General features: G+C 49.9%; 1 protein-coding gene across 1 annotated transcript in view; it reads left to right on the top strand.

Annotated features, from left to right (window-relative positions):
• LOC140722767 (uncharacterized) overlaps positions 1-6,794 on the top strand; it is an 89,879-nt gene extending 83,085 nt beyond the window's left edge. The window contains exons 16-18 of the mRNA XM_073037447.1: positions 3,695-3,784; positions 6,213-6,298; positions 6,576-6,794. Coding sequence (XP_072893548.1) covers positions 3,695-3,784; positions 6,213-6,298; positions 6,576-6,650 — 251 coding nt within the window. The 3' untranslated portion in view covers positions 6,651-6,794. The remainder of the gene's footprint in view (positions 1-3,694; positions 3,785-6,212; positions 6,299-6,575) is intronic.
• Positions 6,795-17,000: the final 10,206 nt, after the last annotated feature.

Here is a 17,000-nt window from a genome sequence, read left to right on the forward strand (position 1 = left end):
TTGGGTCCTTTTGCCCTTACTGTTCCTCAATTCTATCCACACAGACTCCACTTCTCCTGATCCTATGTCCCCCCCTTGCAAAGGACTGAATCTCATTCCTCACCAACAGGGCCACCCCACCCCCTCTGCCCACATTTCTGTCCCTACGATAGCACGTATACCCTTGAACATTCATTTCCCAGGTCTGATCTCCCTGCAGCCATGTCTCCGTTATCCCAACAACATCATAGTTACCCATTCGCACCTGGGCTTCAAGCTCATCCGCCTTATTTCTGACACTTCGTGCATTCAGATATAGAATTTTTAGCCCATTTCTCCTCTCTCTGTTTGAATCGCTGTCTATTGTGCTTAACCCAACTCCCCGAACTCCCATCGGGCTATACGCCCCTAGAATTTTGTTGTCCTTCCTAAATTTACTTATTCTTTCAACACATTAACTCCATGTTCTGTCAGACCATCCCTCTGTGGTCATCCCTCCTTATCACTTGTTCCGCCTCACCTTTCTCTACTACACACTTAATATTCCGGAACCGTGTAGTCCCCCCCTGTCCTTTATTCTTCCTCTCGCTATCCTCTCTCACATTCTGGATCCCCGCCCCCCCACAAATTTAGTTTAAACCCCCCCAAGAAGCACTAGCAAACTTCCCTGCAAGAATGTTAGTACCGCTCCAGTTCAGGTGTAAACCGTCCCTTCGGAACAGATCCCACCTTCCCTGGAACAAAGCCCAATTATCTACAAACCTGAAGCCCTCCCTCCTGCACCATCCTCTCAGCCACGTATTAATCTTTATAATCTTTCTGTTCCTTGCCTCACTTACACGTGGCACAGGTAGCAATCCTGAGATTGTTACCCTGGGGGTCCTTCTCTTCAGCTTCGCACCTAACCCCCTACGCAGGACCCTCTCACTCATCTGACCCACGTCATTGGTCCCTACATGGACCACAACATCTGGATTCTTGCCCTCCCTCTCGAGAATAACCTGCACCCGATTTGAGATGTCTCGGACCCCGGCAGCAGGGAAGCAACATACCATCCGAGACTCCCGATCTTCCCCACAAAATCTCCTATCCGCCCCCCTGACTATAGAATCCCCTATCAATACCGCTCTCTTCTCTTCCCTCCTCCCCTTCCTAGTCAAGGGTCCAACCTCAGTGCCAGAGACAGGACCACTGCAGCTTGTTCCTGGTAGGTCATCCCCACCAACAGTATCCAAAACAGTATACTTATTTTTGATGGGAACGGCCACAGGAGTGCTCTTCTCTCTCTGTCTGCTCCCCCTGCCTCTCTTGACTGTCACCCATTTGCCTACCTCCTGTCTTTTCGGTGTGACTACCTCCCGATAACTCTTATCTATCTCTGCCTCCCGAATGATCCGTAGTTCATCCAGCTCCTGCTCCAATTCCCTAACTCGGTCTGATAGGAGCTGCAGCTGGATGCACCTTTTGCAGGTGTGGTCATCAGGGACAACTGTGTTGACCCTGACCTCCCACATACTGCATACGGAGCACAGCACTGCTCTAACCGTCTCCCCCATCACCTGATCCCAGATTAGTCAGAATAAATGAAAAGCAGGCTACTTGCCGAAGTCCTCTTGCGCCAAAGCCCAGCACTCTGCTCCTGCGCACTCCGCTGCCCGCTCCTGAAAGTGGGTCGCTTTTTAAAGCCCGCGCTCGCCGCTGACGTCACCCGCGCTTGCACAGCTTTACCTTCCTCCTCAGGTATTCTCCAGGTAGGTCCGAGGGTCTCGGCCTACCTACAACGGCTGATCCTCCGATCTCCAGTCGTCTGTCGATCACGAGCACTCCTTACTCCCACTCCGCTGCCCGCTCCTGAAAGTGGGTCGCTTTTTAAAGCCCGCACTCACCGCTGACGTCACCCGCGCTTGCACAGCTTTACCTTCCTCCTCAGGTATTCTCCAGGTAGGTCCGAGGGTCTCGGCCTACCTACAACGGCTGATCCTCCGATCTCCAGTCGTCTGTCGATCATGAGCACTCCTTACTCCCACTCCGCTGCCCGCTCCTGAAAGTGGGTCGCTTTTTAAAGCCCGCGCTCGCCGCTGACGTCACCCGCACTTGCGCAGCTTTACCTTCCTCCTCAGGTATTCTCCAGGTAGGTCCGAGGGTCTCGGCCTACCTACAACGGCTGATCCTCCGATCTCCAGTCGTCTGTCGATCATGAGCACTCCTTACTCCCACTCCGCTGCCCGCTCCTGAAAGTGGGTCGCTTTTTAAAGCCCGCGCTCGCCGCTGACGTCACCCGCACTTGCGCAGCTTTACCTTCCTCCTCAGGTATTCTCCAGGTAGGTCCGAGGGTCTCGGCCTACCTACAACGGCTGATCCTCCGATCTCCAGTCGTCTGTCGATCATGAGCACTCCTTACTCCCACTCCGCTGCCCGCTCCTGAAAGTGGGTCGCTTTTTAAAGCCCGCGCTCGCCGCTGACGTCACCCGCGCATGCGCAGCTTTACCTTCCTCCTCAGGTATTCTCCAGGTAGGTCCGAGGGTCTCGGACCTGAGGGTCAACCTCTTCACTCAGAGGGTACTGAGAGTGTGGAATGAGCTGTCAGTGAAGTGGTGGATGTGGGTTTGAATGCAGCACTGAGGAGACGTTTGGATAAGTACAAGGATGGGAACAGTATGGGGGACTATGGTCCAAGTGTGGGTCAATGAGTATAGGCAGAATAGCAGGTTGCACAGACTGGATCCTGTTGACCCTGTAGCTCAATACTCTGTGTCGGACTGGGGAATACACGAACAACGGAAACCCATTAAAGTCCTTGTGATGTCTGCCGCACATCTCCACAGATCTGGGTGTTTAGTTTGTGTGTGATCCCAGGGAGGGATGGAGATGAGTGGAGGAGGGGTCAGAGGATTAGACCTCTGTGTGGAGGGGAGGGGATGAGAGAGAGCAGAAGAGATTAGGGACAGGGTAGGAGAGGAGATGAGAGAGGGGAAGTGAGTGAGGGAGAGTGGAAGGAAGGGACAGCATGGGGAGGAGGGAGAAGTTAAACATTGTAGGTCAGGAGAGAATAGAATGGGGGGAAGAAGGGCTATAGATGATGGAGGTTGAGAGAGGGTCTGTGGGGTGAAGGGTATGCAGGTAAGTGCTGAAGGAGTAGTGGAGGACTGACAGTGGGGGAGGTAAAGGAGGGAGAGGACGGCAGGAGAGGGGAATGAAGAGAATGGAGGGGAGAGTGTGACAGAGAGAAGAGGGGAGAGTGGAGAATTGTGGATGGAACTGGTGAGTAGTCTGTAGGGGAGTGAGGATAGTGAATGCAGAGAGGAGTGAGGGGGAGTGAAGTAAGAGGGTGGTAGGAAGGAGGGTTGGATGGAGTGAATGACAGATTGGAGGGGAAATTTGGGTCTACGAAGGGGCAATTGAGTGGACGGGGTAAGAGGTGGCTGGAGAGGAAGTGACACTGGAAGTGTACAGACCCACAGCTGGACAGTGCAGGTCAGGAATCAGTGGTGGGGATCATTGAAGGAAACCCTGATCCCCATGTTAATCCCTGAACTTCGTCCCGACTCCCACTGAAGGGAATGATCAGGGGTGACAGGGAATTGGGAGAGACAGTGGACAGACCCTGTGTGAAGTTGGTTTCTACATGCACCTATTCCTCTGTTCCTCTGACTCATGATGATTGCTTCAGTGTCTTCACTCTCTCACTCTCTCTGTTCCTCTATTCTACACACAGGTAGTTCCACAAGGAAACAGACCGATGGGTCAGTGTCTGGAGAACACACCCAGAAATCATCCTCTGTCCCAGCAGGAGACACGAGCCCAGGTGTGAATTCTTCTGTCTGTATGGATTCAATCTCACACTGTAAAATACAGCTTCTCAGAGATCAGTTTACCTGCTGGATGCAGGGGATGGGGTGTGAATGATGGAGTGAGAGGTTCCTCTCTCCTCCCTGTGACAAATTTCAGCACCATCCAGGATCACTACAAGAGGGTGTTGTACAATTATAACGTAGGCAGTAATGACCTTGGTCTGAGTTTAGTCCATGGGCCGGGTGAGGTGGGTTGGTGACCTCAGCAAGAGGACTGAGCTAGGGTAGTGTTAGGATGGGATGGATGAGGGATCGGATAATGATCATTGTGTGTTGGGGGTGGTGGGAAACACCGAGAGGGCCAAGGCCCCAATGGCCAGGTGGGAACTGACTGGATACCTGGTGAGTCCATGGAGTTAGTGATATTGGGGAGTTTTTGAAGAGTCTTGGGACTGTTGGAGACATTTGATCATTTCCACTCCTCCACTCCCCTCTCCCCCTCTCCCCCATTGCCCCAGTCCCCCACTCCCCCACTCCTGGGCCCATTCACCTGCTCGACCTGCAGTGCAGGGCACATGAATGACGGTGTCAGGGGAAATGATGGACCGAGGGGCCAGTAGATGGCTGGAGAGGGTAAGTGTGGAGACCAGGGAGAGGGTCAGAGTAACTGGGAGAAAGGGTGTGTGGGGGTGTTATGACAGCAATGCGATGGGGAGATGGAATAGAATTCATCATTAAAGACACCCATCACTCTGGAATCCCTCTTCACATTGCTATCACAAAGGAGGAGGAACAGGAGTCTGAAGACACACAATCAGCATTTCACGAACAGATTCTTCCCTCCGTCATCAGATTTCTGAATGGACAATGAACCCACGATCACTACTTCCATTACTTTGTCCTCTCTTTGTGCACTGCTGGTTTGTAAATGTATGTTTATGTGGGAGGCGATTATGCCGGTGACATTAAACCTGATTCTGAATAGAGAGACCTGATGTCACTGAGGAAGGGAATGACTGGATGTGATGGGAGGGATGTGTGGGTGAGGAGAGATGGTCGGGGTGATTGAGGAGGGAGAGGGTGACTGAGGAGTGAAGGGGGAATAGAGAGACCTGATGTCACTGAGGAAGGAAATGACTGGATGTGTGGGTGAGGAGAGATGGTCGGAGTGATTGAGGAGGGAGATGGTGACTGAGGAGTGAAGGGGGAATAGAGAGACCTGATGTCACTGAGGAAGGGAATGACTGGATGTGATGGGAGGGATGTGTGGGTGAGGAGAGATGGTTGGAGTGATTGAGGAGGGAGAGGGTGACTGAGGAGTGGTGAGGGGGAATAGAGAGACCTGATGTCACTGAGGAAGGGAATGACTGGATGGGATGGGAGGGATGTGTGGGTGAGGAGAGATGGTCGGAGTGATTGAGGAGGGAGAGAGTGACTGAGGAGTGAAGGGGGAATAGAGAGACCTGATGTCACTGAGGAAGGGAATGTCTGGATGTGATGGGAGGGATGTGTGGGTGAGGAGAGATGGTCGGAGTGATTGAGGAGGGAGAGGGTGACTGAGGAGTGAAGGGGGAATAGAGAGACCTGATGTCACTGAGGAAGGGAATGACTGGATGTGGTGGGAGGGATGTGTGGGTGAGGAGAGATGGTCGGAGTGATTGAGGAGGGAGAGGGTGACTGAGGAGTGAAGGGGGAATAGAGAGACCTGATGTCACTGAGGAAGGGAATGACTGGATGTGGTGGGAGGGATGTGTGGGTGAGGAGAGATGGTCGGAGTGATTGAGGAGGGAGAGGGTGACTGAGGGGTGGTGAGGGCGAGTGGGAGCTGACTGATATCTGGAATGGCCTGAATACAGAGGGATGGTGAGTGAATGAGGGAGGTTTCTTGCCAGTTTCCATAACGCGTTCCTCCAAGAGTCCGTTCTCCGTGTGATCATAAGTCTTCACTCCTCGTTAACACACTACACCCAATACCAGGGGCTCTAATCTTCTGCACCAATGACCGTGTACTGCTCTAATCTTACATGTGGATGTAACTGACATCATTTCCCATGTCCATAAAACTGTCCAATGCAGGTAATTGGGAAATCTCACATTCCATGTCTCTGTCTCTCTCTCTGGATTCATCCATCTTTTTCTTTCTTTTCTCACTACCACTTTCCACCCCATTCACTGTCAGCCCCTCCCTCATTCTCTGCCTCTCTTCACTACCTGTGCACACTCTCTCCCTGACCCCACCCCTGCCCTTTTCTCACACTCTCCCTGTCCCTGTCTATACGTATATTGACATAGATATTTGATGAGGATGTGGGGAGGAATCAAACTGTTGGGGTGGGGGAGATGAGATTGCATGATCGAAGGGACAAAGATGAGGGAGCACATCCTGTGAGCAGCGCTTGACCTGACAGTGACACCATGTTGACACTGGGCTGTTTTGTTCAGGAGAGGAGGACGGGTGGATTGACGTGCAGGTGACAGCAAGCGGAGACATGAGTGAGGAAGAAGTGCGGGAAGCCATTCGAAACAAGGTGAGAGAGTGAGCTGAAAGGGATGGGGTGGAGGGAGGGCGGAACACGGGGACAAATATCCTCTCCTTCCTTTCCCCTCTCCTCCTCCCATACCCTCCCAGTCCCTCATTTCTCTATCACCTTCTCAATTTTCTCTCCTCTCATCCTCCTCTTTCCTCTTAGCTCCCTCCCTCTCTGTCACACCTCTGCCTCCTGTCTTAATGCTCCTCTCCTCCTATCTCTCCATCAACTTCTCCTTCCTCGGCAATCATTAATCTTTCCTCCTCTGTGGCCGCAGCTCCGGGAGATGTTCGATGATCCGGATCCTCAGATCGAGCTTGTGCAGTGCACGTCGGAGCCTCCAGAGGAGTGAGGGAGTGATCCATCAACAAGTGAAGGAGTCTGCAGTTCCATCTCCCTGACGCTTTACACCCTCTCCCTTACTCCAGCCTGCCTTTCGACAAGTATACGGCTCACAAAAGGTTAATCCTAGGAGAGCCCGAAGATGTTGCTACACTCTGCTGATTCCCCAGTGTGACGCAGCCTGCGTGTTTTTAACCGTATAACCATATAACAATTACAGTAAGGAAACAGGCCATTTCAGCCCTTCTAGTCCATGCCGAACGCTTACTCTCACCTAGTCCCACTGACACGCACTCAGCCCATAACCCTCCATTCCTTTCCTGTCCATATACCTATCCAATTTTACTTGAAATGACAATACCGAACCTGCCTCTACCACTTTTACTGGAAGCTCGTTCCACACAGCTACCACTCTCTGAGGAAAGAAGTTCACCCTCGTGTTGCCCCTAAACTTTTGCCCCTTAACTCTCAACTCATGTCCTCTTGTTTCAATCTCCCCTACTCTCAATGCTGAAAGCCTATCCACGTCAACTCGATCTATCACCCTCATTATTTTAAATACCACTATCAAGTACCCCCTCAACCTTCTATGCTCCAAAGAATAAAGACCTTACTTGTACAGCCTTTCCCTGTAACCTAGGTGCTGAAACCCAGGTAACATTCTAGTAAATCTTCTCTGTACTCTCTCTATTTTGTTGATATCTTTCCTATAATTTGGTGACCAGAACTGTACACAATATTCCAAATTCGGCCTTACCAATGCCTTGTACAATTTTAACATTACATCCCAACTCCGATACTCAATGCTCTGATTTACAAAGGCCAGCATACCAAAAGCTTTCTTCACCACCCTATCCACATGAGATTCTACCTTCAAGGAACTATACACCATTATTCCTAGATCATTCTGTTCTATTGCATTCTTCAATGCCCTACCATTTACCATGTATGTCCTATTTGGATTATTCCTACCAAAGTGTAGCACCATTAAACTCAGCATTAAACTCCATCTGCCATCTTTCAGCCCACTCTTCTAACTGGCCTAAATCTCTCTGCAAGCTTTGAAAACCTACTTCATTTTTCCACAATGTCACCTAACTTAGTATCATCTGCATAGTTACTAATCCAATTTACCACCCCATCATCCAGATCATTAATGTATAGGACAAACAACCTTGGACCCAATACAGATCCCTGAGGCACACCACTAGTCACCGGCCTCCAACCTGACAAACAGTTATCCACCACTACTCTCTGGCATCTCCCATCCAGCCACTGTTGAATCAATTTTACTACTTCAATATTAATACCTAATGATTGAACCTTCCTAACTAACCTTCCATGTGGAACCTTGTCAAAGGCCTTACTGAAGTCCATATAGACAACATCCACTGCTTTACCCTCATCAACTTTCCTAGTAACCTCTTCAAAAAATTCAATAAGATTTGTCAAACATGACCTTCCACATACAAATCCATGCAGACTATTCCTAATCAGACCCTGTCTATCCAGATAATTATATATGCCATCTCTAAGAATACTTTCCATTAAGTTTCCCACCACTGATGTCAAACTGACAGGCCTATAGTTGCTAGGTTTACTCTTAGAACCCTTTTTAAACAATGGAACCACATGAGCAATATGCCAATCCTCCAGCACCATCCCCGTTTCTAATTACATTTGAAATATTTCTGTCAGAGTCCCTGCTATTTCTACACCAACTTCCCTCAAGTTCCTAGGGAATATCCTGTCAGGACCTGGAGATTTATCCACTTTTAGATTCCTTAGAAGTGCCAGTACTTCCTCATCTTTAATTGTCATAGTTTCCATAACTTCCCAACTTCTTACCCTTACCTTACACAATTCAATAACCTCTTTAATGAATACCAAAGAAAAGAAATTGTTTAAAATCTCCCCATCTCTTTCGGCTCCACACATAACTGTCCACTCTGATTCTCTAAGGCACCAATGTTATCCCTTACTATCCTTTTGCTATTAATATAACTGTAGTAACCCTTTGGATTTATTTTCACCTTACTTGCCAAAACAACTTCATATCTTTTAGTTTTTCTAATTTCTTTCTTAAGATTATTTTTACATTCGTTATCTTCCTCGAGCACCTCATTTACTCCATGCTTCCTATATTTATTTTAGATATCTCTCTTTTTCCGAACCAAGTTTCCAATATCCCTTGAAAATCATGGCTCTCTCAAACTTTTAACCTTTCCTTTCAACCTAACAGGAACATAAAGAGTTTGTACCCTCAAAATTTCACCTTTAAATTACCTCCATTTCTCTATTACATCCTTCCCATAAAACAAATTGTCCCAATCCACTCCTTCTAAATCCTTTCACATCTCGTCAAAGTTAGCCCTTCTCCAATTAAAAATCTCAACCCTGGGTCCAGTCCTGTCCTTCTCCATAATTATATTCAAACTAATAGCATTGTGATCACTGGACCTGAAGTGCTCCACAACACATACCTCCGTCACCTGACCTATCTCATTTCCTAACAGGAGATCAAACACTACCCCTTCTCTAGTTGATGCCTCCATGTATTGCTGCAAAAAATATCTTGCACATATTTTACAAACTCCAAACCATCCAGTCCTTTTACAGTATGGGCTTCCCAATCTATGTGTGGAAAATTTAAATCTCCTCCAGTCACAACCCTGTGCTTACTACAAATATCTGCTATCTCCTTACAAATTTGCTCCTCCAATTCTCACTCCCCATTAGCTGGTCTATAATACACCCCTATAAGTGTTACAGCACCTTTCCCATTCCTCAATTCCACCCAAATAGCCTCCCTAGATGTGCCCTCTAATCTATCCTGCCAGAGCGCTGCTGTAATATTTTCTCTTCCAAGCAATGCAACACCTCCCCCTTTTGTCCCTCGGATTCTATCACACCTGAAGCAACGAAATCCAGGGATATTCAGTTGTCAATCACACCCCTCCTGCAACAATGTTTCACTGATAACTACATTTCCAGGTAACAATCCATGCTCTAAGCTCATCCACCTTTCTTACAATGCTCCTAGCATTAAAATAAATGCATTTAAGAAATTCTCCATCTCTTCCTCTCTGTTTATCTCTAACGGTGCAAACAACTTTACTATCTTCTTTTTCTTCTTTTTCCCACACATCTGTTCCTACACTCTGGTTCCCTTCCCCCCTCGTATCTAGTTTAAATCCACTGGAGCCTCTTTCGCAAACTTACTTGCAATAATATTGGTGCCCCACCAGTTCAGATGTAAAGCATCCCGCCGGAACAAGTCCCACCTTCTCCGGAAAACTACCCAATTATCTACAAATCTGAAGCCCTCGCTCCTTTACCATGTCTTCATCCACGTGTTGATCGGATTATGAAGTACGATCCCCTTGAGTAGTGATGCCACTCAAATCTAGAAGCCTAGAACTGAGAGTGAGCACACAGACTCAGCCTGTTTCAGGAGGAGCCGATCTCCCGAATGATGAGATTAATCACAGAACACCCCGGGTACGGTCACTGTAAACACCGACACCCCTCACTACAGGACCGGGTCGGTGTGAGACGTCACACACCTTCCACAGTGTACGGTCCATAAACACCGACACCCCTCACTACAGGACCGGGTCAGTGTGAGACGTCACACAACTTCCACAGTGTACGGTCTGTAAACACCGACACCCCTCACTACAGGACTGGGTCAGTGTGAGACGTCACACACCTTCCACAGTGTACGGTCCCCGTAAACACCGACACCCCTCACTACAGGACCGGGTCAGTGTGAGACGTCACACACCTTCCACAGTGTACGGTCACTGTAAACACCGACACCCCTCACTACAGGACTGGGTCAGTGTGAGACGTCACACACCTTCCACAGTGTACGCTCTGTAAACACCGACACCCCTCAGTACAGGACTGGGTCAGTGTGAGACGTCACACACCTTCCACAGTGTACGGTCCCCGTAAACACCGACACCCCTCACTACAGGACCGGGTCAGTGTGAGACGTCACACACCTTCCACAGTGTACGGTCACTGTAAACACCGACACCCCTCACTACAGGACTGGGTCAGTGTGAGACGTCACACACCTTCCACAGTGTACGCTCTGTAAACACCGACACCCCTCAGTACAGGACCGGGTCTGTGTGAGACGTCACACACCTTCCACAGTGTACGGTCTGTAAACACCGACACCCCTCACTACAGGACCGGGTCGGTGTGAGACGTCACACACCTTCCACAGTGTACTGTCTGTAAACGCCGACACCCCTCACTACAGGACCGGGTCAGTGTGAGACGTCACACAGCTTCCACACTACACGGTCTGTAAACACCGATTCCCCTCACTACAGGACTGGGTCAGTGTGAGACGTCACTCACCTTCCACAGTGTACGGTCTGTAAACACCGACACCCCTCACTACAGGACCGGGTCAGTGTGAGACGTCACACACCTTCCACAGTGTACGGTCTGTAAACGCCGACACCCCTCACTACAGGACCGGGTCAGTGTGAGATGTCACACACCTTCCACAGTGTACGGTCTGTAAACACCGACACCCCTCACTACAGGACCGGGTCAGTGTGAGACATCACACACCTTCCACAGTGTACGGTCTGTAAACACCGACACCCCTCACTACAGGACCGGGTCAGTGTGAGACGTCACACACCTTCCACAGTGTACGGTCTGTAAACACCGACACGCGTCACTACAGGACCGGGTCAGTGTGAGACGTCACACACCTTCCACAGTGTACGGTCTGTAAACACCGACACCCCTCACTACAGGACTGGGTCAGTGTGAGACGTCACACACCTTCCACAGTGTACGGTCTGTAAACACCGACACCCCTCACTACAGGACTGGGTCAGTGTGAGACGTCACACACCTTCCACAGTGTACGGTCTGTAAGCACCGACACCCCTCACTACAGGACCGGGTCAGTGTGAGACGTCACACACCTTCCACAGTGTACGGTCTGTAAACACCGACACCCCTCACTACAGGACTGGGTCAGTGTGAGACGTCACACACCTTCCACAGTGTACGGTCCCAAAAACACCGACACCCCTGACTACAGGACCGGGTCAGTGTGAGACATCACACACCTTCCACAGGGTACGGTCTGTAAACACCGACACACCTCACTACAGGACCGGGTCAGTGTGACACACACATCTGGGTTTGCAACAAAATGGGAAAATTAGCTGATGCTGGGCTTCATTGCATTAATATATCATCAATAATTTGCTGTAACTGATTGAACTGAAATGTGTGAAATAATGAATCGCTTTTTGATAAAAACACAGAACCGTGAAGACATCATGGTCTGTGGATGTAGTGAGGAAGATCTCTGATCTCCTGAGGTACTGAGGAAAGTATCCTGTGCACCTTTGCAGACATCTGTGTACACTCGCAGAGCACAGGACAATCCTGCACATACCCACCCGATCAGCACGACACCCCGACACATCCGTCTGACACAGTCCCGATCTCCATCTCTCCCTCAGACACTCTCATTCCCCATCTCTCCAGATAACACAGTTTTACTCCATCTCGCTCTCTCTGATACACTCTCATTTCCATCTGTTTCTCTCTCCGATACCCTCGCATTTCCATCTGTTTCTCTCTCTGATACACTCTCATTTCCATCTGTCTCTCTCTCTGATACACTCTCATTTCCATCTGTTTCTCTCTCTCTGATACACTCACATTTCCATCTGTTTCTCTCTCTGATACACTCTCAATTCCATCTGTTTCTCTCTCTGACACACTCTCATTTCCATCAGTTTCTCTCTCTGATACACTCATTTCCATCTGTTTCTCTCTCTGATACACTCTCATTTCCATCTGTTTCTCTCTCTCTGATACACTCTCATTTCCATCTGTCTCTCACTCTGATACACTCTCATTTCCATCTTTCTCTCTCTGATACACTCTCATTTCCATCTGTTTCTCTCTCTGATACACTCTCATTTCCATCTGTTTCTCTCTCTGATACACTCTCATTTCCATCTGTTTCTCTCTCTGATACACTCTCATTTCCATCTGTTTCTCTCTCTGATACACTCTCATTTCCATCTGTTTCTCTCTCTCTGATACACTCTCATTTCCATCTGTTTCTCTCTCTGATTCACTCTCATTTCCATCTGTTTCTCTCTCTGATACACTCTCATTTCCATCTGTTTCTCTCTCTGATACACTCTCATTTCCATCTGTTTCTCTCCTTCTGATACACTCTCATTTCCATCTGTTTCTCTCTCTGATACACTCTCATTTCCATCTGTTTCTCTCTCTGATACACTCTCATTTCCATCTGTTTCTCTTTCTCTGATACAGTTTCATTTCTTTTTCTCACATCGAGCAATTCAGTCGATCTCTAACCATGGATTCCCACAAACAGAGAGAGGGAGATTGGGTCAGGGCGTCAGAGAACAGAGTGCAGAGATGGTATAATGTGTCCTCAGTCTGCAAGTGTATGAAGGGTTGAAATCCAAGGGATCTTTGACATTCCTGAATATTATTTGGTAGTGAAGCTGATGATTTGCATTGCTATTGCTTGTTATGCGTCCTCAATAAACATGGAACTGTCCGAACGCAAGGTTTGGAGAGATGTGTTCCTTTTATATCATCTGTAATTGCGGGTCAATGTGGAGAGCTGAGCATTGGCGCCCTCTGGTGGGCAGAGGTCTGTGGGTGGTGGGAGGTCAGGGAGTGTGTGTACAGGTCATTCGGGTGGGTGGCTGGGGTGGGGAGTGCACAAGACCCTTTCTGGACCTGGGGGAATTTGCTGCATCTTTCCTGACGGAGTGGGGGGCGGGGTGGATTGAGTGATAATCGAGGTGGAGAAAGAAATTGGACCCCTACTCTCTCAGGTGTCTAATTTGTTCTCCCTTCCTGTAAGCTCATTCTGTCCTTCCCTCTCCCCCCGCCCCATGGCAACATATCCCTGTATAGGGAAGAGTACGTATATCTGCACACTGTCTGTCTTCATCCTTTCCTCCCGTTTCCCTTCTCTCCTCCAATGTTCTCTCAACCCTTCCCACTCTCTCTCATTCTCCCTCACATACATTCACCCCATCCCTCCCTATCATTTTATCTCTCTTTATCCCATTCTCTTTCACTTCTTTATCTCCCATCCATCTTTCATTCCATTTTCTCTTTCATTGCATCTATTTCTCGTTCTCTCACTCCGTCGCTCTCTGAAGACCCCGTTCAATCCCTGTCCCCGTGCTGTGTCTGTGAAGTGTGCATTCTCTCACCTCACCCTCCCTCCCTCCCCCAGACCAGGTGTGGAGGGAACAAATCTCTCTCACCTCCTTGGTAAATGTGCGTCCTTTAGTCTGACCCTGTCCTCTGATACGAGGTTCCCATTTCCTCCCTCCACCTTTCCCACCCTCTCATCCTACCTCACTATATATTTCTCTCTCATTTTCCCAACCACTCTATCCTTTCTCATAACGTTGTTCCTCTCCCATTCATACACCATCTTCCCTCCTCCTCATTCCTCTATCTTCACTTAATCTTATTCTCCCATTCTTTTGTCTCCAGATCCCATCCTCACTCCATCTTTCCCTTTCCCATTATCTCACTCCAACTCTCTCTCCAGCTTCTCTCCATCTTTTCACCTCTCCACTCTATCTCCCCATCCTCCTCCCCTGTTCCTCTCCCATCCTCTCCACCTCTCCCTCTCTCCACCCCTCCTCTCCTGTTCTTCTCCCGTCCTCTCCACTTCTCCCTCTCTCCACCCCTCCTCCCCTATTCCTCTCCCGTCCTCTCCACTTCTCCCTCTCTCCACCCCTCCTCCCCTGTTCTTCTCCCGTCCTCTCCACCACTCCTCCCCTGTTCTCCTCCCGTCCTCTCCACCTCTCCCTCTCTCCACCAGCCGTGCTTTCTCCAGGGGAGCCCGCAGTGAGTCTCAGCACCCCCTCCAGCTCGACACTCCCCCGGTTCAGGGCAGGATCCAGTTTCCCCCTCAGGGGTCGGACCTGGATGTCACCGGTGATCCTGGATCCTCACCTACTTCCGCTGGGCTTTGATGATCTCCGGGAACTCGGGTTTGAGTCCTCTCCCTCCCCTCCTCCCACCCAACCTGGAATCCGTCCACATCTGGCAACCCGGCCAATTCCCTACACGGGGCCGCTGAGAGAGGGTTAATTACTCGGTCTGGGAGAGGAGGCGTTAATTTAAAAAGCAGGGTGTTAATGACCGGGGCCAAAGGAGCAGGGTGTTAATGTACGGGGACGAAAGAGGAGGGTGTTAATGTACGGGGACGGAAGAGGAGGGTGTTAATGTACGGGGACGAAAGAGGAGGGTGTTAATGACCGGGGACGAAAGAGGAGGGTGTTAATGTACGGGGACGGAAGAGGAGGGTGTTAATGTCTGGGGACGAAAGAGGAGGGTGTTAATGTACGGAGATGAAAGAGGAGGGTGTTAATGTCTGGGGACGAAAGAGGAGGGTGTTAATGTACGGGGACGGAAGAGGAGGGTGTTAATGTACGGGGACGGAAGAGGAGGGTGTTAATGACCGGGGACGAAAGAGGAGGGTGTTAATGTACGGGGACGGAAGAGGAGGGTGTTAATGTCTGGGGACGAAAGAGGAGGGTGTTAATGTACGGGGGTGAAAGAGGAGGGTGTTAATGTCTGGGGCCGAAAGAGGAGGGTGTTAATGTACGGGGACAAAGGAGCAGGGTGTTAATATACGGGGACGAAAGAGGAGGGTGTTAATGTACGGGGACGGAAGAGGAGGGTGTTAATGTACGGGGACGAAAGAGGAGGGTGTTAATGACCGGGGACGAAAGAGGAGGGTGTTAATGTCTGGGGACGAAAGAGGAGGGTGTTAATGTACGGGGATGAAAGAGGAGGGTGTTAATGTCTGGGGCCGAAAGAGGAGGGTGTTAATGTACGGGGACGGAAGAGGAGGGTGTTAATGACCGGGGACGAAAGAGGAGGGTGTTAATGTACGGGGACGAAAGAGGAGGGTGTTAATGACCGGGGACGAAAGAGGAGGGTGTTAATGACCGGGGATGAAAGAGGAGGGTGTTAATGTCTGGGGACGAAAGAGGAGGGTGTTAATGACCGGGGACGAAAGAGGAGGGTGTTAATGTACGGGGACGGAAGAGGAGGGTGTTAATGTACGGGGATGAAAGAGGAGGGTGTTAATGTCTGGGGACGAAAGAGGAGGGTGTTAATGTACGGGGACGGAAGAGGAGGGTGTTAATGTACGGGGACGAAAGAGGAGGGTGTTAATGACCGGGGACGAAAGAGGAGGGTGTTAATGTACGGGGACGGAAGAGGAGGGTGTTAATGTCTGGGGACGAAAGAGGAGGGTGTTAATGTACGGGGATGAAAGAGGAGGGTGTTAATGTCTGGGGCCGAAAGAGGAGGGTGTTAATGTTTGGGGACGAAAGAGGAGGGTGTTAATGTACGGGGACGAAAGAGGAGGGTGGTAAAGTACGGGGACGAAAGAGGAGGGTGGTAATGTCTGGGGACGAAAGAGGAGGGTGTTAATGTACGGGGACGGAAGAGGAGGGTGTTAATGTACAGGGACGAAAGAGGAGGGTGTTAATGTCTGGGGACGGAAGAGGAGGGTGTTAATGTACGGGGACGGAAGAGGAGGGTGTTAATGTACGGGGATGAAAGAGGAGGGTGTTAATATCTGGGGCCGAAAGAGGAGGGTCTCAGTGTACTAGGCCAAAGGAGTGGGTGTTAATCCACCAGGCTGGGAGGGGTGGAGGAATAGTGGCAATTAAGAGGTAAGAGTGGCGAATAGGCAAAGGGCGTGGGGTGGGGGGTGAATTTGTTCACCGGAAGGAGAAATCAATATTCATGCCTTCAGGTTCGAGGCTACCCAGACGGAATATACGTTGTTGTTCCTTTACCCTGAGGGCAGCCTCATCTTGGCACAAGAGGAGGCCAAGGACTGACACATCGGAATGGGAATGGGAATGGGAATTAAATTGCTTGGCCACCGAGAAGTCCCGTTTGTGGCAGATGGTGCGGAAGTGCTCGATGAGGCTGTCCCACAATTCAGACCGGGCCTCACCAATGTCGAGGAGGCCGCACCGGGAGCACCGGACACAATAGAAGCTGATACTCAGGTGAAGTGTTACTTCACCTGGAAGGACTGTCTGATGTCCTGAATGGAGGTGAGGGAGGAGGTGTGTCGGCAGGTGTAGCACTCAGGCTATTTGCAGGGAGAATGAGGGAGGGAGATGAGTGAGGAGGGTTGGATGGACAAGGGGATCGTGGAGAAAGAGATCCCAGGGAAACGCGGAGAGGGTGAGGTGGGGGGAAATTTGTCCTGTGTTACGATCCCGTTGGAGACTGTGGAAGTTGCAGAGGAGAACGTATTGGGTGC

Source organism: Hemitrygon akajei, unplaced genomic scaffold, assembly GCF_048418815.1.
Source record: "Hemitrygon akajei unplaced genomic scaffold, sHemAka1.3 Scf000088, whole genome shotgun sequence".
NCBI lineage: Eukaryota > Metazoa > Chordata > Chondrichthyes > Myliobatiformes > Dasyatidae > Hemitrygon > Hemitrygon akajei.